This window comes from Dromiciops gliroides, chromosome 3 (assembly GCF_019393635.1).
Source record: "Dromiciops gliroides isolate mDroGli1 chromosome 3, mDroGli1.pri, whole genome shotgun sequence".
NCBI lineage: Eukaryota > Metazoa > Chordata > Mammalia > Microbiotheria > Microbiotheriidae > Dromiciops > Dromiciops gliroides.
Window position 1 is genome coordinate 189,204,983 of NC_057863.1, and position 21,170 is coordinate 189,226,152.

The following is a 21,170-nucleotide window of genomic DNA, read 5'->3' on the forward strand; positions in this document are numbered from 1 at the left end:
TAGGGAGCCTTTCTTCTTGTAGTCATTGCAGTTTGTGCCCTACCCTCCATGACCCCATTTGGAGTTTTCTTGACATACTGGAGTGGTTTGCCCATTTCCTTTTCAAGCTCAGGTTACAGGTGAGGAAACTGAGGCAGACAAGGTTGAATGAGTTGCCCAAGGTCACACAGGTAGTGTCTTCAGCCATATTTGAACTTGGGTCTCCCTGATTCCACCCAGCATTCTATCCACTGTGCCATCTAGCTGCCCCAAGCCTTTCTTGTTTCCCATTAATTTTTGGTGTCTTTCCTCCAGTGATTTATTTCTAATTTATCCTTATCTATATAACTCATTTCTACATAATTATTTGTATGTTGTTTTCCCCCATTAGACTATGAGCTACTGAGAATAGAGATGGTCTTTTTTTACCTTTCTTTGTATCCCCAGTACTTAGCACAGTGCCTTGCACATAGTGGGTGTTTAATAATGCTTTATTGCCTAACTTTGGAAGGATGAAAATAGCCCATATTCTTGTTAAGGTTCTCTAACATACACAGTCTGACTTGTATTTGTATTATTTTCAAGTGTTATATTAAAATAATGTTCCTGATTTCATTAAAAGAATAAACAATCCACACATTTTGCCCTTAGTATTGCAATGTTGGCTCAACTTCAAGCCAGAGTTATGGCCAAATATGTGGGAAAAGGAAGAGCTTTGGAAAATCACAGTCATACTCATTTTTTATATAAACTCAAAAAGCTCAGGAGTTCAAGAAAAGTCTCATTTAGGCTATATGTATATGCATTTGGAACTAGGAATTATAGGTCTGGGTCTCTCAAGTAGATTCGTAACTTTAGAAAATGAGGAACCTTAAAGATTGACTAAATCTAAGCCCTTCATTTTACAGATGAAGAAACTCAAGCTGAGAACAGTTACTGACTTACCTTTGGTCACATAGAACAAGTACTTAAACCCAAGGCCTCTGATTTAAAAACCAGAACTTTCCACTGTACTTTTTTTTTTTATTTTTGCTACCCCTAAACTGTATTTCTATTTTGTAGTAATTGAGGAAAGGGCAGATGTCAACAAAACAATTTTTCTCTCATGGTTTTCTTACCATTTTACCATATGGTTGTATTCTTTTAAAAATTATTTCCTTTGGGTGTAGACAAATTATGGCAAAGAAAAGTTCAGGAAACTTGCCCTGAGATCTCTGAAATTTCCCTCCAAACAACTTTAAATATATGCCCCCAAAATGTTTCTTTTTTAAAGCTTGGTGCAAAGGGTACTAATGTGCAGGGATTCAAAGATTAGTAGGAAGACTTCCGGGGCAGAGCTTGAGATGGCAAAGAAAGGCAGTGAGCTCTGGAACTCACTACACGATTCACTGCAAAAGCATTCAATAATGCAATAGGACAATTCCTGGAGCAGCAAAACCCACAGAAAAATGTGTTGAGATCATATTCCAACCAAGGATGGCTTGGACGTTGGAAGGAGGGAGCTGCTGTGCCTGAGACAGGAAGTGGTAGCCCCAATCTCACCATTCACCCTGACACAGATCCAGTTCCAGGAAGGGGGCCCCTCTACCAGAGAAGAGACCCCCAGAGACTCTGAATCAGCTACAGTGCCAGTGTCATCTGGAACTAAGTATCTATAATTTTAAGAAATCTCACTCCCTGCCCAAGAACTTGAGGTAGTTCCCTATAATAACAATTCCACTCATCTAGGAGCAATCTCTTCTCTCTATTACAAGAATTCTTCCCACTTTAAATCAATTTAATCCCCTAGCCATCCCACTCAGCCAACCCCACTTTTTATTCCATAGCTTTGCCTTTTTACATTCTATTCCATCCATTCCCCCCTAAGAATCCCAGACCCAAACTTCAAAAACTTTGTTTGGTTTTTTTTCATCCATCATAAACCAAAATAAAGACATCATCAAAAGACAGGTGTTGCCTGAAAGAAGTTGGACCAGTCATGCAGTCTGAGTGTAGGATTACAGATAGAAACTCAAATGTTAAACCTGTAACCACAAAACTGAACGTTTAGAGATGATTTAGTCTTTTTTATGCAATATATGCTTTACTCAGAACAATGTTTTTAAAAGGATTACAAATGAAACATTATATTGAAATGCAGTTATCAAAATATTTGAATGCATTCACAGACAGCAGGTTAAGAATTCTTAACCTAGAAGATAGTCCTTATTGTAAATTTTAAAAAACATGTATTAAGTGCTTTCTATGTGCCAAGAACTGTGCTAAGGATATAAAGAAAGACAAAACCAGTGCTTGCCCTCAGGGAGCTCACATTCTAATGGGGTAGACAATATGTAAATAAGTAGATATATAAAAGATAGAAATTAGATGCAAGAGAGGGGCAGGATACTAACAAGAATAACACACAAGAAAAAGTAAAGGTTCTAGTGACCTAGATCCATGGATAAGATCACAAATCCATTCAGGTACCAAAGTACTAAGTCCATAAAAGCAAGCCCTTCACTCCATTCATTTAAGCTGAGAGAAACAGAGGCCTCTATAGCACCATATGCAGACAGGCAATATATGTTCATTTTACTTTCTGAGTCAATACTTCACCATGAGTCCAGTGGCTTGGGGGTAAATTCTAGGGGGGGAGGCATCTACCAGAAGAAAATAACTCTTTGTCATTAAAAAAAGAATATGGTTGTGGTTTTATATTATTTCCTTTCTGTAAGGAGTAGAGAGTTGACAATCATGACTGATAATCTTTGCTTTTCTAGTAGCATATACTTTCCCAGGTCTCTGTTTCCACCTTCTATGTATCCATATGCCAACAAAGACCAAGAAGATGAGTGAGAGAGGAGCCACAGCAATTCCCCAGGAAAACGTAGGTTCTGGAAGAAGCCACAGAACCCAGTTACTGTGCATAGCATTCTCTAATTATCTATCTTGAAATTGCAATAAATGTTTGCAAGAAATGAATCTTTATATTGATTATATTGATTAAAAAATGACAATGTATAGTTATGATTTCATACCTTTGGGCTTCACATTCCCCCTATCAGTGAAATGCATCTAATGTTTCTCTCCCCTCCTTCATAGGCATTTGGGGAAGAGGGATAGAATTGGGTTCCTACCAATGGAAACTCCCTCCATCCATGCAAACTGACAACATGTGTGCTAACTTAAATTTCCCATCACAACTGGGAGATTAATTGACTTGCTCATGACCACACAACTATTTCAAAGTTTGGACTTAAACTCAGATCTTCCTGACTTCAAGGCTAGTCCTCTCTATCCATACACCAGGGATTTTGAGAAAATTAACTAAGACCTAAAATATGAAAAAAAATCTAGTATTCAAGTGTTACAAATGTCAGACATTGTGCAACATGCATGGAGGCTCCTTACTTTTAAGTACCTTCTTTTAGTATCCTCATATTAATGTAAATCACGAATAAGAATAAAGCAAATGCAACATGCAAGTAAATCATCCTAAACTAGAACAGTCGCTGCTACTGTTTCTATACTGAACTCCTAGTTATCAATTCATTATTTGATTACAACTTCTAACCAATTCAGAATTAGCAATCTTGAAGTCTGTTTTCCCACCAAAACAAAGTTGCTAACACTGGGCCTAAGGGGCATAACTATAGATTTCCTGACTAGAGATCTGCTTTTAATATCTGAGATCTGATGAACACTATGTTTTTCTATTTTTAACACCTGAAATTTGATGAACAATTTTTCTTTCTGCTTTTAATACTGAGATTTGATGAAACAATGGAGGGCTACTTCTAGAATCTGTCTCCGGAGTCAGTAATACATACTATAAAACAGTTTCCAGGGGACCATAGGTCATTTTATGATGGATTTCCTAATGTCAGAAGTGTATATGGGTAGAGCACTTTAGGATTACAAGATGATTTGCACACTAAGATAAAGTTATAATTACAATCTATATATTACAGGTAAACTGAGGCTCAGAGACATGAAGTAACCTACAAAGTTAGTAAATGGTAAAAACAGAATTCAGCCTAATTTTTCTGATTCTTAGTTCTTTGCTCTTTTCCAGGGCTAGTATCAAAGGAACCACATTGCTTCCTTAAATTATTAGTCTGAATCTACATTTTGGAGTTTGAGCATTCTTTTTTGGTATGTTCTATAGTGTCCAGAATAAAATAGAGATCAGTTCAACACCAATAACCAAAAAGAATTATTCAAATCTAGGAGTAAACTTTGTCTGGCCCATCTTTATTCTGTCTGGCTGTCTACAGTAACCCAGTGTCTAATCTGTATAATTGACATATTCACTTCAGAATGTGCAAGCTTTCAGAAAAAAGAAACTATTTAGCTAACCTCATAAAGAATGATAAACATTACAGTTTGCCTTTCTGGTGTGCCCACTTCCTCTAACAACAACAACAAAATGTTTCTGAGTTTCAATGACTGCTCTGTGTGTCTTATTTACTCAGTCACCAAGCTCGAGAATTGTCTCAGACTCTCAACCTTCAGAAATAGGAAGGCACTATTGGTAAACCTACAGCTGCCTCTTTCCTTGAGCCTTGCTCTTGACCATGGCAGGGTTGTCTCTTCAACTCAGTATCTCTCTGAAGCACTTCAGTGCTTTTCAAAGTGTATTAGAGAATCATTATAGCTTTTTTTAAAAATTAGCTCATCGTCCTTTAACCTTTTCATTTAACACATCTTTCTCCGCCCCCTCACCCTGATCCCCATCCCATCCAACTCTAATATATTTACATTTTATAGTTTATATATATATATATATATATATATATATATACTCTCATACATATGTGTATATGTATATATATAATTGTTTAAAATGAGAAATATTCATCCTGTTCAGAGTATAATCCATTAGTGCCATCTATCAGTTAGAAGGGTAAAGGGGTTTTTAAAACAGGGTTTCTTAACCAAGAAATCTGGGAATAAATTTCAAGATACTTATGAACTTACATGGGGAAAAAATTACATTTTTATTTTCTTTTGTATACCTGTATATTTTATTTTATGGCATTTAAAGACCCTATTCTGAGAAGGAAATCATGGGTTTGGGGAGACTGTAAAGAGGTCTGTGAAACATACAAAAAACTTAAGACCCCTTAACTTCAATAATGTCATGGAAAAATGTATTTGAGAGACTATTATGGAGATGGAGTAATGATTCGACCTGTTCTGTATGCTCCACAGGGCACATCCAGAAGCAAAGCACAAACAATAAGTATTTATCAGGCACCTATTAGGTTCCAGGTTCAAATGCTAGAGATATAAAGATAAAAAAGGAATCAGTCTCTGCACTGAGGTAGCTAGATGGTACAATGCATAGAAGACTGAGCAGGAAACTCAGGAAGACCTGAGTTCAAATCGAGCATCAGATACTTACTAGCTGGGCAAAATACTTAATTTCTGACTGCCTTAGTTTCTTCAACCTATAAAATGGGGATCAAAAAGCAGGTGCAGCTAGGTGGCGCAGTGGATAGAGCACTGGCCCTGGATTCAGGAGGACCTGAGTTCAAATCCGGCCTCAGACACTTGACACACTTACTAGCTGTGTGACCCTGGGCAAGTCACTTAACCCCAATTGCCTCACACACACACAAAAAAAGCACCTACCTCACAGGACTGTTGTGAGGATGCAATGAGATAATGTGTGTAAGGCACATAGCACAGTGCCAGGTACACAGTGAGTGCTTAATAGATTCCTTAATTAATTAATTAATAATTCCTTTTCCCTTGAAGAGTTTGCAGATTACAAAGGAAGTCACCATGTACACATATAAGTGCATGTGAAGCAGCAGGAGGGATCAAGAAAAGCTAGAGTGTAAAGAACATAGGATTCTTAAGAAGCACAACTTCCTAACAATGAAAGCTATCCCCAAATGGAATGGGCTGAAACATGAGGATGAGAGTGGGGGAGAGTCTCCTTCACAAGCTAGACAACTACCTTTTCAAATATGTTAGAGTAGGGACTACTTTTGAAGTATGATCTGGGCCAGATGGTCAGAGGGTCCTTCCAACTCTCAATTCTGTGATTCTGTTAATTTATCAACAGAGAATTTGTGCTGTTTGCTCCCCCTTCCCCCCACCCATGAATGAGGACACTTACCTTCTTTAACTCTTGCTTTGCAATGTCTGGTATCCCAATCTATTCTTGGCATTACATATAAATTCAGTGTTCAATCCTTCTTTTCCACTGAATTAAATATCAGAGGCACTTCAATATAGCTCTTATTGTTTTCTGAATATTCACTGGGTGAGAAAAAGGTTTGCATAAAAATGTGGATGTAAAAAAACCCCCAAACCAACCTTTATAGAGGTATTTCAATTCTGCAAGAATTCATTATTAGGCCTAGGATGTGTCAAGGATGTGCAGGACAATGACCAATACAAAGACAAAAGGAAAACCACCCCATCCTCAAGGATCCTTATTCTCTGTCAAATGCATCCATTTTGGCTAGATCAATTGAAAAATTCTTAAAGGAGCATTTGACCCTGCGAATCAGGTTCATTTTGATAAGTTCAAGCTCTTATTGAAGCTCATTCATGGGATAAAACTAACTACAGTAGCCTTGTTTTAATTAATGGAAAATCATTTTAAAATATTTGGCAAACAAGTTAATCAGAGCCAGCAGCAGCAAATTTGGGGAAAATCTAAGTGTGCCACTGACAAATCCTTTTGCACATAAATGGACAGGACCTGGATTTTGCCTACAGATGAGTAACTAGAATAAGGAGTGCTAACCAGTGGAGCACCTCTAACTCTATCTCTGAACCAGAAGGACTTCTAGCTTGTCAATTTACTCTGGTCTAGCAACTGGAGCTAGAGATAAGAGCGTAGTTTGTGATCTGGAATAAAAGTGGGGCAAGGAGACTACAAAGCTCAGTCAAAGAAGGCGCAATCCGATCACGCCCTAGAAGGGACCACTTAGGACATGCTGGAAGTTTGCAGCTCCAAGGCCTGATGCCACCACAAAGATCCAGGAATACTACAGCGCCTCCAATACCTTGGAGAAAACAGTGATGGAGTCCAAATAATACAGATCAAAGCAATACAGGACCCCAACATTTCCCCTAAAATGTGTAGAGCCTCAATCTTTGCCTTGGTCCTTACACCAAGTCCTAATTCAGGAAGAAAGGCTCAAGAATGAGAAATACAAAGAGGATATTTAATAGAGGTTGTATGGGATCGTCCCCAAGCTCATAAGCAGTAACTAATTGCTTGACAAATATTTCTCTTCTTTTTAAAATATAGAATTACGATTTCATTTGTAGAGGAAATTCCAATGAGGAATTTCTTTCTAATAATATCATACAGATCTGCAAACCTTTTGGAACTTATAGGCTAAGAAAATTGCCCAAGGCACTGAGAGGTTATTCTTCATTATTCTGAGGCTGCCTTTTCTCTGGGTTGCTACTTCTCTGTTGCTTGCCAGCAATGTGCAAATAACGAATTAATTATTTTCAATCTATTAAAGCATGGATTTATGGACCATTATAGCTGGAAGGGGCCTAGAGCATCATATATTCCAGCTCTCTCCATTTACAAAGAAGACACTTAGGGAGGGAAGTGATTTACCTAAGATTGTCCATAAGAAAGGAGAAAAGCAAATTGTCCTGCATCTTGGAACAGTGTCTTTACCTATCCCCCAAGCTGTGTTGTGCAGACCAAACAATACTGATATTTAGCATTGGGCCATAAGGATGACCAAAACTACACTTATTTTATCATTTTTGGCCTTTCAATTGACCTTTCTTCAGTTCCACTTAAGGGAAGAAGGCTTTTTTGATTTCTTTGATTTTAAAACTGATGTTTGAACCCGAATTTTCTCTTCAGTTAACTTCCCTATGCTTATATGAAATGATACAAGGTAAAATAAGCACACACACACACACACCACACACACACACTACAATAATGTAAACAAAAACAAAACAACAACAGAAAACCATAACTGAATACTGGGTAATTATAATGAACAAAATTGGCCTCAGAAGGAAGATAAGAAAAGAACCTAACTTTTCAACCCTTCATTGAAGATATAGGGGCCTATACATGTAGAGTACTGCATATAATGTTACCCTTTTCCTAAATGTTGGTTAATTCCCTTGCCTTTTTCCCCTTTTTAAAAAAACTATTGTAAGAAATTACTTTCTGAAAAGTAGAGGGGAGAATCCAGTAGGAAAATGTAGGGGAGGTAAAAAAAAGATTTTTAAAAAATTATTCTAAAAATACCTAACATCCCTTTACAACTGCTAAAATTAGATCTGATCTCTTGCTACACATCACTCCCTGAAAAAGCCAGTCCAGGAACCAAATGAGTGATGAGATTCTAAATTCTGTCAAATGAGCTACTGGTGTTGTCCTTCCTTAACCCGTCCTTCTTTGTAGACATTATCCACGAAAGTGCCTATTTGCTGTCCACCACAAAAGCGTTGTAGACTCTGAGCCTGATGCTTTGCAAGGAATTACCAGTTTTGAACCTAGATAAAGAAAGGCAGCTTAACAAAGAGTCATAAAAGAGCAATTTAGGAAAATGTGTGTACGTGTGTGCATGCATGTATGCGTGTGGTGTATGTGTGCATGTGTGTGTGTGTGTATGTGTATGAACAAAGACTTCCTGACATAGTTTCCAATAGGGGCCTCACTAAACTTTCTCAAGTACATTCATAAACAACCAAATATTTCAAGTGATAAACCATCTTGGGGGCCACTTATTTTTAAAAACCATCTGGCCACCCACGTCCTCTTTTGCACAGGAAAGCTAGATTCCCCAGTTCCCTAAAACATTCAGATTATCTATGAGTTCCCCATCTCATCTATTTCCATTGCTGGTCTATTCCAGTTTCTTGCATGGTCTCTGTAGAATCATGAAATAGCTAACATATTAAATATAACACTTTAAGGTTTGCCAGGTGTTTTTACATCTAGTACTTCATTTGATCCTTACAACAACCTTGGGAGGGAGGCTATTATTATCATCCCCATTTTACCATTGAGGAAATGGAGGCTAGAATTACCCAGGGTCACACAGCTATTAAGTACCTGAGGCAAGATTTGAACTCAATTCTTCCTGACTCCAAGTCTAGCACTCTGCCAACTGGGCCACCTAGCTGCCTATAATAGAAAGGAATAGGAAGCAGAGATGTCAGGGGTGTCAGGTACTGGGTTGGAGAAAACAAAAAGAGGGAATGAACTTCAGAGGCCATATTGTGTAGCAACTTGGAGTTAGGAGAACCTGAGTTCAAATCCTACCTCAGTCTTATTAGTTTTGTGAACTTGTACAAATTATTTCACTTCCATGATCTTTAATACTTCATTTGAAAAGTGAGGGGGATTGGACTAGATGGTCCTCTTTCAGTTCTAACTCCATGATCCTATTATGCTACAAAGTTACTATTCCCATATCACAAACTCTTTGGAAAAACTCTCCTGTTCTTCTTTCAGATTTCTTTTCTGACCATTCCTAAGTTTTAAATAACATACTTCTCCAGTTTTATAATCACTTCCCCATTCTGATGTCTTTCTTTTCTTCAAATTAAAAGAAGAAATGGTTCCAGTCCACATTTGCAGTCTGCCATCAACAAACCAAAAACCAAAGGCAACCTTTTCTTGTCTTCCCACCCTTATGGGTTCCCACCCTTCTAATGTACATCTTCATCCACACACCCACACACACACAACACACACACACACACACACCACTCCACCTCACACACCACACACACACCACACACTCACACACACACACCCTTGCCACGTCGTAAGCTGGCCCAGATAGAGCTGATATACAAACTTGAATGCCAAAACATCAGGTTACCAGTTCCCAAAAGTCTGTTTAAAACTACATTTTTCCCCAATAGTATTTACTTTAAGGCTACCAAATAAAGAATGTGTTCATTATAAAACAGAAATTAAAAGTAGGATATCTACATCTTTACTATTTGTTGTTGTTTAGCTGTTTTTCAGTCAAGTGTACTTCTTCCATCAAGTGTACCCTTTTAGAGTTTTCTTGGCCAAGATCCCTGAAGTCATTTGCCATTTCCTTCTCCAGCTCATTTTGCAGATAAGGAAACAGGGTTAAGTGACCTGCCCAGGGTCACCACAGCTAGTAATAGTCTGAGGCTAGATTTTAAACTCAAGAAGAGGAGCCTTCCTGACTCTAGGCCCAACATTCTATCCACTGTACCACCTAGGTGCCTACATGAATGCCATGATGCGTTCTCAAAAAAGTCACCCAGTATGTGTTTGAGTCACACTCAAATACTTCTATGTGCATCTATATGAGTTATTTGAGCACTGTGCCACCTTGGGTTGATTCTACACTCCAACAGTTGAGAATGAAAATTTCAGTTAATTGGCATTTTCATGACACTAACCAAATAGCTATGTTTTTCCTGTATTGGCTCATTTTTTTAAGTAACACATAGATGGAGTTTTAGAATAACTCTTAAGAAGACAGGAAACATATTGTGTTTGTTCTATTAAGCCCTTAGAGCACTATGGACCACCAATAAAAACTGTTGGCCTTCTTTACACAATGTCTTCCTGGTATAATGTGTAGAGAGAATATTTGTATAAAGAATAATTTTACGCATTAACTAGTCTTGGTTATATAAAGGAATCCCTATGCTGAGTCCTTTGCAAAAGGAATACAGCTGGTTCCCAATCAGGCAAAGAATGAATGCCCTGATATACTTTCAAGTGTTCAAATCTAACTATTTGAATTATAATCATGCAAAATATGGTCATTAGTTCCAGCCCAAGAGAATATACATTACAAATTCAAATAATGTGGACCATTCATGGGATTCATTATTTGCACTAACTGGGACTTAGCTATAATCACTCAGAAAGGGACACTTTTGTATCTTCATATTTTGGACACCCCTGACATTTGTTAAAGTTCAACTCTGGTGCCTCACTATGGTTTAGAGGTATCTCCAGGTCCCTAAAATCTATACCAGCAGAGTGGAAGCTCTGACTGATGTAATCAAGTGTGGACCTAGTAATAAATTTTGTGGATGTGTATGGAGGACCAACCTACCCTAAGTTTCAGGGACGCTCTTCAACAAGTTGGTTCAGGAGATAATTTTTTTTAGCCATAGCACCTTGGGAAGACCTTCTACTAAGTCATAGTGGGGTTGCCACTTGCTTTGGTTCAAGGAATAACTCCACCAAATTTGTTGTTGAAAATGGTAACAATAATAGTAATGATAATAGCTAGAACTTTACAAATATTATCTCTTTTGATTTTCACAACAATCCGGGAAATTTTGGTGTTTTATTGTTATTCCTATTTTACAGATGAGGAAACAGGTAGACAGAGATTAGCAACTTACCCTGATTACACAGCTAGTATTTGAGGCCACATTTGAACTTAGATCTTCCTGACTCTAATTCCAGCACTCTATCTACTGTAACATGTAGCTGCCTCAATCAATGCCTAATTACTTAATCCTTATCTCTAAGTGAGAGAGTGGGACTAGATCATTGACCCATTAGTCTGATTCAAGGGTTTTCAACATTTTGGGGTATGTGCTAGATACCTCTGGAAGTCTGGTAAAGCCTAAGGACTCTGCTTAGAATATTTTTTTAAGTAATTGAAGGAAATGCTAAATTTCAGTTAGAGGTGAGTGAAAACAAAAATGCATTTTTCCTCATTCAAGTTCAAGATGAAAGCTGTCTATAGACCCTAGGTTAAGAGCCCCTCCTCTAGTTGGTCCCTTCCAGCATTAAATCTATGATCTTGCAGTGAGAAACAAGCATCAAAATCTAACAGACTGTTCTTATTACATGAGTGCAGTGAGTACATTCGAGCACTTTGAGCGTTTTGGGTTTGAAGAAGTCATTGATGAGCCTTACCAAGAGAAGTCAAGATAGTCTTATTAGGTGCAACAATAACAGGCATGGTCACCTCCTTTATTTCTGGGAAGGGATGAAACAGCGATTTCATAGGAAAATAGCAGTTCCAGGAAGCCAAAGTGTTAAAGAGATAACAGCTGTCATCTCATTTTCAGCCAGTGGCTGTCCTATTGTTTGCCCTTAATTATGTTCTACTTTATTCCCCTTACATAACACAGATTTATCCTTTATCTTGCAAAGGAAACAGTCTCTCCCCAGGACTGGAGCAGCTTGGGTCACTGCCTTTCCCAGAAGAATAATTACAGAAAAGGTCAATGTAAATACACGTGTGACCAAGTCTCATTCTGGACACTGTGGCAGACAATTAATCATTTTCCATCATAGTTTTTAAAATCTGATACATTTCTATCCTTTAAACAATTACGATCATAATGTTCAGCTATAATTGTTAAAGTAACTAGCACTGTTAACCCCAACTATAAATAAAATTCCCCCAAAAGTAATAAAATTTTAAATGGCTATTAGCATTATTCATCACTAGAGTAACAATTGTCTTATAACAAAATTCCATCCACATGTTGGACAGATGCAAACCAGTTGGCAACCTTGCCAAAATGTCATAGATCCCTTTGGCAGTCTGGTGAAGCCCAGACTTCCCTTCTCAGGAAATTGTATTTAAAGGCATAACAATAAAATACATAGAATTAGAAAGGAAACCTAATTGCATGAAAATATAGTTATCAAAAAATATAGTTATCAGGGCAGCTAGGTGGCACATTGGATAAAGCACTGGCCCTGGATTCAGGAGGACCTGAGTTCAAAGCCAGCCTCAGACACTTGACACTTACTAGCTGTGTGACCCTAGGCAAATCACTTAACCCCCATTGCCCCGCAAAAAAAAAAATATATATATATATATATACATATATATGTATATGTATATATGCACATATACATATACATATATACATGTGTGTGTGTGTGTGTATATATATAGTTATAGTTATAGTTATCAAGTCACTTAACCCTCATTGCCCCGCCAAAAAAAAAAGTTCATGGACCACAAGTTAAGAACCTCTGCCCAAGAGATATGATTTGAGAGGAAGCATTGTAAGGTTCACCAGCCTGCAAAAATCTCAATTGTCCTCTCATGCTTTCCTATACCTAAAGTTCCCAACATCTGATTCTTGTCCTTGAACTAAAGTGCTGTAGCTCAAGGAGACTCTCTGTCAAAATCCAAATTTAACAGCTGTTCATTTAATACCCAGATTTAATTTACCAGAATTCTAATTTTGGAGAGCAGAAAACAAATCCCCAAGGGAATAAAACATTAGAAGGAGACGTTTTGCTGGGGGGAAGTAGAAAGGAATGGGGGACTGACTGCCTGATGAGATGACCCTCATATGGACTATCAGAGGGAATCTTAGTTCTGGGCAGTCAGTGGGCAGCTGAATACCTTGAGTAGTAGGAAGGCCAAATAGGTTGAAGTAGTGGGTGATATGATGCCCACAAAGGACATCAACCCATCTACTCTTCCCACTTAACCTGTTACAAGGGTATTTCAAATAGTGACATGTATAAATGCTGAGTACCATTTGATCAATGCATTTAGTTATCTGATAATAGAGTAACATAAAATCTTGGTTTTAGCTAAACAGAAACTTTCCTTTCCTTTCCATTTCAATCCATGACCAAAGGATGCACATAAAATATTAGCATTCAGTGTCTTCTTCACCTAAAGCCTACTTCTGGGAGGCAAGCAGGAGCACTGCCTCTACTGAATCTCAAGTCATTTTGGGTAACATTATATTGGACAAAATGTAAGTCTGCTGCCCCCTCGTGTTTCTTGCCAGTATTGCACTGACCACAGTTTTAAAGCCTGATCATGGCAGTGATGGGTGTCTAACAATGAGAATTACATGCCTAAGAATATGGTGCAGATTCAACAGCTCCACAGAATACTCCCTGAGTGACCTTGGGAAAGTGACACCCATCCCTGCTCTGAGTTTCTGTTTGTCACTGAAGAAATCACTGAGTAGACTGGAATAGGTGATCCCTAAGAGTCTTTTCCAGGACTATGATTTTGAGTCACTACTTACACCTGGGGTATGAACATATGAGACAGTATGGCATCACAGATAGAAAGCTGAATCCAGAATTCTAAGACATGGGTTCAGGGCTTACCTTTGCTAAAAAATGGCTGTGATCTCAGGCAAGTCACTCATCCTCTCAAGGCCCCAGGCAATTCTCTGTGACTTTTAAGTTGCTCAATTCAGTCATTTTCAGATGCAACCATCTCCTCTTGACCCCATTTGGGGTTTTCTTGACAAAGATCCTGTAGTGGTTTGCCATTTCCTTCTCCATGTCATTTAACAGAAGAGAAAACTGAGGCAAATAGGGTTGTGACTTGCCCAGGTTCACATAGCTAATAAGCATCTGAGGCCAAATTTGAACTCAGGAAAATGTCTTCCTGACTCCAGGCCAGACACTCTATCCTCCATGCCACCTGCAGAGCAGGGTTAAAGAAAAAATACCCTCACTAGATGTTTCCTTATACCAATGAAATCACCTGTCTGAACTCCTTGAGAGTAGGTATGCTTTGGTTCTTTGTATTTGTAACCCTAGCACCTAACAAAGTGCCTGGCATATTGTAGCTTGTTGATTGACAAGCAATGATTGACATAAACAATAAGGACAGTAATTGGCCTTTACTTTGTTACTGTAAAGACCAAAAAAAAATCAATCTTTTTCCAAATTGCCCAGTTTTTTTTAATTAAACATTTTTTGAGCTTGCTGAAGTCGTTGTAAAAGGTGCAGACATCAGTTAATTTAAAAAGTAAAAACAGATACAGATACAGATACTCAATACTTGCGATAGCCTGCACAAACATCTCTTTCCTCTATACAACTGTTATACCCAGCACTGATTCACTGGGAACAAAAAGAGCTTTTTTTCAGTCCTCCAATGTCATGGTTGACTAATTATGGCCTAAAAAGGAGAGAAATTACTGCTAGACATATCAATGGATAATTGCTCAAAATAAAAGATCACACATATCTTGAGCATCAATTTCCTCACATCTATAAAATTAAGGTTGGACTAGATGACCTAGTTCAAGATTCAAGGTTCCTTACAATGTTAAATCTTTGATTGTAGGGGATAAGGATGAGACTTGTGATTTTATTGATTCATCGAACTGCCAGAGAAGGGGACTCTTCAGGTCAGCACCTCTTATGCAATCTGTAGTCTTAAAAAATTACCTACGGCATCAAGAAATCGAGTGACTTGCCTAGAGACTCACAACCAGAATGTATCAAAGGCAGCATCTGATCTTCTTGATTTCCAGGTCAGCTCCCTATCCACTACACTGATGCCTCTACAATCTTATGATTCCCTTCAAATTATTGTATTATCACATCTAGAAGTGGCTAAAGCTGTACTGAATTCTTTCTTGTTTTTTGGGTTTTTGTTTTTTTTTTTTTTGGTTTTTGGTGAGGCAATTGGTATTAAGTGACTTGCCCAGCGTCACACAGCTAGTTAGTGTCAAGTGTCTGAGGCTGGATTTGAACTCAGGTCCTCCTGAATCCAGGGCCAGTGCTCTATCCCCTGCACCACCTAGCTGCCCCTGTACTATAATTCTTGATGTTGATTCATGCCTTATATGGAAAACTATTTCCATAGACTGTATTAACACTTTTTATTGAAGTTAGAATTGTCAGGCATATAGCAGCTCTTTGCACTTGCACAATGGGTTCTACTTTCTAAACATTTTTTTTTAGTTTAAAGAAAATCTCTCTCTCTCTCTCTCTCTCTCTCTCTTCTTTCATCTCTGTCTCTATTTCTGCATCTCTTTCTCTGTCTCTCTCACTTACTCATTTTGCTTTGCCCCCACACACCTAGGGCAATGGCAGACCTCCAGTAACCCCTAATATTGAAACTCCACAAACTTGTTAGTAAATATGGCTGGAGTGAAAAATTAAAAATTTAAAGATCATATACTTCCAATACTTACTCACAACACGTAGCTTAATGTACCTGGTGATGTTATGCTTCACACCTTCATAGACAAAAGGCAGCTTGCACATGTAGTAACCAGAGTCATCCAATGATACATTGTTTATAAGGCAGTAAACAGATCTTTTCAAAATTGAAAACTTCTTGTTGCTTTGGTCCAAAAGAACTGAATCCTTTGAGAAATATTTTAAACATTACCCTTTATACTTTGACATGTGTAAATAGAATCATCATTGACAACTCATTACTTCTCTTCAACCTTAAGTCTAATCAGTATTTATTAAGCTCCATGAGCCAAGCACCAAGTACTTCGGACAATAGCTCCTATCATATGCTAAATGTCCTTTTTGTTTTATAATCATGGAGTGAATTCACCAAAAGGTGGAAATTTTTGAAAATGTTAAAACTCCTCTGAGATAATATTAATTATTATTATCTTCCCTCTGAGATTACCTTCCATTTATACTGAATATATATTTTATGTTGTCTCCCCCATTAGACTATACAGCTAGCATTTATATAGCAGCATTTTAAAGTTTGCAAAGCACTTTACATATTCATTCTCAATTATTCCTCACAACAACTCTGGGAGATAGGCTCAATTGTTATTTCCATTTGATAGATGAGGGAACTGAGACTGAGAGAGGTTAAATGACTTTCCCAGGGTCACATAGCTAGCAAGTGTCTGAGGTGATATTAGAACTCAGGTCTACCTGACTCTAAGTCCAGCATTCCATGCACTGTGCCATCCAGCCTCCCATTAGAATGTAAACTCATTGAAGGCAGTACTCTGCTTTTCCTTTTCTTTGTATCTCCAGAATTTAGTAGAGTGCCTGGCACATACTAAGCTCTTAAAAAATGCTTGTTGAGGGCAGCTAGGTGGCACAGTGGATAAAGCACTGGCTCTGGATTCAGGAGGACCCAAATTCAAATCCAACCTTAGACACTTGACACTTACTAGCTGTGTGACCCTGGACAAGTCACTTAACCCTCATTGCCTCACAAAACAAAAAATAAAAATAATAAAAATAACAAAAAATAATAGAAACAAAGTTGATTTTTTTTCCTACAAGTAAAAGAAGCAATTGCCCACTGGTTCTCTATATAACAGATGGACCATAATAGAAACTCCATAAAGAATTTTTTAAGATAAATTCCATCCTCGTTATTCAAACTCAGTCAATAACTGAGAAGTCCATATGATAATTATCAACATGTTTCTAGCACTTTATAGATATTGTTTCATTTGATCTTCATACCAGCCTTGTAAACAAAATAGTGCAGCTATGACTATCTCAACAACAACCAAGGTCACATGGCTAGTAAGTAGTACCACAAGCTGAGACTCGAACCGAGACTTTCTAACTCCAAGACCATTGATATTTCCATACGCTCAAGAGGCCCAAATTGTGACCCCATGGTCAACCAACTTTACAATAATGACCAACTTTTTATGACCCCCTTTGGGGTTTTTTTTAGCAAAGATACTGGAGTAGTTTGCCATTTCTTTCTCTAGGTCATTTTACAGATGGAATAAGAATTTTAAGGGCATATACCTTATACCATTTTATTTCCATGTTATTTCTGTCTTGGATAAAATCACTTATGTCAGGGCATACTAGATTTCCAGGACCTGAAGCAATTAGAACTTGGGAATAGGAAATGTTTTGCAGAGATGCTTCTGTCTTCTTAAAGACCTTTAACTCAACAGACATTGTGGCACAATAAGATTCATTCCTGCAAAGAGATGGCATTTTGTTATATCACACAAATGCAGAAGGAATGTCCAAGAGGTAAAACAGCACAGTAAAACAAGCATTGAATCAAACCTGGATTCAAATCCAGGTTCTACTTTTTCCTATCTATGAAAACCCTTCCTAACTACAGTGTCTCTCTCAACCTCAGTCTCCCTACCATAAAGAAGCCATAATAATTGTTCAATCTCAATAACAGGGTTATCAAGTTGATCAAATGAACTAATGCATAGGGAGATGCTTTTTAAATTATAAAAGCCCATAAGAACACAAGAATATATGTTAAATTATATGTCACAATAACACTGAAGGAATATTATCACTATACTGAGTTTAATGTGGCATACATTTGCATTGATTTTATCAGCATTTAAAGAGATAAACATTATCATAATAGCTAATTGACATCACTACCTTTCCGCATGCCAAAGAAGATATCTTCGAAACATTCTGCTTGTCTTCTGACAAGTCCATAATATCATAAGAATTAGAACTAGAAGAAACCTCAAAAGTCATCCATTCCAGGTACAGACACTGCCTCTACAGCATCCCTAAACAAGGGACCTTCCAGCTTTTATCCAAAGAAATATGTATAGATATGTAGAACTATATTATACAGATATATGTGTATGTATGTATCTGTACATGTATGTTATACAGATATATACATTATGTATATGAGTAGAATATAGAAATGTATGAGTATATATTAAATGTATCTATATACATGATAGATACATGCTAAAACAATTATATCATTCCCTCCCCAACTCCAAGTCACCCAATCATCTTGGTTAGATCAGAGATGGCTTTCCAGACAGCCTACTATCGAAGTATTTGTCATGATGGGCCAGGCTGAGCCAAGGGTCTTTTGTTCCCACAATCCTAAATCCTAGCTCAGTCTCCTGGAGACTTCCCCTATCCCAATTCCCCATACTTGGGAGTCAGCCCAGCATTTCAGGGAATAGGCCTGGCAAAATCACAGCAAAGAAACTCATTTCTGTGAAACAAATGGCTTGGTGGATTACAGGCCCATTAAAAAAAAGTTTCCAATACCCCAAGTAGCAAATGAGCAAGCCTCATGTTGTATTGCTAGAAATACAACATATTCAATAGGTAACTTCTGTCTGAATTCCTATCTATTAAAAAATATGTGTGTGTATATAATCACTTGGTATTATATATGTGTGTGTGTGTATATATGTATATGTGTGTATATATACATACATACATATATATATTGGGTCCCATATGTGGCCCAATATCTTCCACATAGTAAAGTTTAATAAATTGAACTGAATTGTTTTAAGCATTTCTTCTTTGCAACTCCTAGGAGGGTTTCATAACACTTATCATATATAGGTATATATTATATCATATCATATCAGGAAGGAAAGTGAACAGAAGCTGGAAGACATATAGAGGAAGAAGAGTGACTAAAAATGAAAGTGAGGGACTCATTTCACAGTTCTGTCTAATCGATCAATATGCATTTATTAAATGCCTACTATGTGCTAGGACACATAGGGCAGCTAGGTGGTACAGTGAATAGAGCACCAGTCTTAAAGTCAGGAAGATCTGAATTCAAATCCAACCTCAGACACTAGCTGTGTGACTCTGGACAAGTAACTTAACCCTGTTTGTCTCAGTTTCCTCATCTGTAAAATGAGCCAGAGAAAGGAATGGCAAATCACTCCAGTAACTTTGCCAAGAAAACTCTAAATGTGGTCACAAAGAGTCAGACATGTCTGAAAACAACTGAACAACCACCACTATGTGCTAGGCATTGTGGGTACAAAGACAAAAATAAAACAGTCACTGTCCTCAAGACCTGACATTCTATCTAAGGCAGGTCTTCTCTTATAATCAAGCTTTTCAAGAGAACTAGAAAGAAGAGCAGTGTTGAAATAAGGGAGTCATTTATTAAAATAACAGAGCAAGAGGCAGAGCCAAGATGGTAGAGTGAAAAGAAGCAATTGGTGCTAACTTGCCACTGTCTCTTTTCCTCAGCAATCTAGAAAATATCCCATTCTGAAATCTGACCAAGAAAAATAAGAAAGTCACAGTAAGTTATTTTTCGAACACATGGCAGCTTAGGGAGAATCTGACAGGTTTGTAGAAAACAGGGATACACATACACACACATACACACATACGTACATAGCACCCATTTCCCCTTCCCAACCCCCACCAACAATATCACTTCACAAAAAGTTCCTACCTAAAGGTGCAAATGTAAGTTCCTGTGTCCTCTAGTGATGCTGGAAAAATCCAGAGAGCATTATCTTTCATCCATGTTCTGCCTGATTTGCCGATTCCTAGAACCATCTTCTCAGAATCATTTTTATGCCATGACAGGTTGAAGAAGACTTGGTTGTGGAGCATCAGGAAAGGGGGTGTCAGGACTACAGGCTCTCCTTCAACTTGAATCTTTCTAAATACTTGCCATGGTATGGGCAATTTTCTACAGTCAGAAAGGTTAAAATTAGCCTTTGATTCTTGCACCAGTGTGAATGAGCAGCAAGAAGCTGTGGACAGAACTCTGGATTTGGAGTCACATGATGTGGTTTGAATTCTATCTTTGCCACCTACTTCTTTGTGTGACTTTGAGTAAATAATTTCTTTGCTCTGGGCATTGTCTCTGGCTATTCCCCTGGACTGGAATGCTCTCCTTCCCCAACTCCAACTACTCACCTCCATGGCTTCCTTTGAGTCCCAAATAAAATCCCACCTCTTACAAAAAGTCTTCCGGAAGCCTCCTTAATTCCTGTGCCTTCCCTTTGTTAATTATGTCCTGTTTATCCTTGCTTGTTTTGTATATCATTGTTTGCATGTTGTCTCCACCATGAAATTATAAACTCCTTAAGGTCAGGGGCTGTCTTTTGCCTCTTTTTTGTTATCTCCAGCATTTAACACTGGCTCTTACTGCCTGGCACCTGGTAGGTATGTAAAAAAATATGTATTAAATTGAATTGAATTGAATTTCATCCCTCTAATAGTCAGTTTTCTCTGGGTTCAATTCTCATCTATTAATTATGTGACCTTGGCAAGTCACTTAACATCTATCAGGAAAGAAGAAAAAGCCAAACAAATTCCTCACCTGTAAAATGAAGCAGTTGGGATCCCTTCCAGTTCAAAATCTATGACCACAGATTTCTAAAACACAATATATTGACTGTGTCTGGGCCATTTCAAAACCATGAGCAGTTCAGCCAATCCTGTCTTTTTTTAAAATTCTCTTGTCATTTCAAAGAGAAAAAAATGACAAAGCCAGTTTCATTTGATTAAACTTAAAATAACTACCTGATCTGGCCACCTTCTCCATGTTGCTGCCTCTGATTTCCCTCCATCAGAAGAGATTCTTCTATGAACTCTCTGACACTTGGTTTGTACCTCTCATGTACTTCCATGCTCTACTGCATCGAAGCTACTTGGAATATACTTTGGTCTTTGTAGCCCTAGCACCTCACATGGTACCTGGCATATAGAAGGAGCTTGATAAATGTTTGCTGATTGTTTCCCATCTGCTAGACAGTGAGTGCAGGGGATGTGA

General features: G+C 37.8%; 1 protein-coding gene across 1 annotated transcript; it reads right to left on the bottom strand.

Moving 5' to 3' along the window:
- Nucleotides 1-1,585: 1,585 nt before the first annotated feature.
- Nucleotides 1,586-21,022, bottom strand: IL1R2 (interleukin 1 receptor type 2). Its single transcript, XM_043996419.1, is given in 11 exon segments — nucleotides 1,586-2,855; nucleotides 6,092-6,107; nucleotides 6,109-6,164; nucleotides 6,167-6,234; nucleotides 8,339-8,391; nucleotides 8,393-8,466; nucleotides 11,849-11,911; nucleotides 15,862-16,036; nucleotides 17,420-17,600; nucleotides 19,839-20,081; nucleotides 20,921-21,022. Coding segments are annotated over 11 exon segments (1,158 nt in total). The 5' UTR covers nucleotides 20,968-21,022; the 3' UTR covers nucleotides 1,586-2,673.
- Between the last annotated feature and the right edge of the window lie 148 nt (nucleotides 21,023-21,170).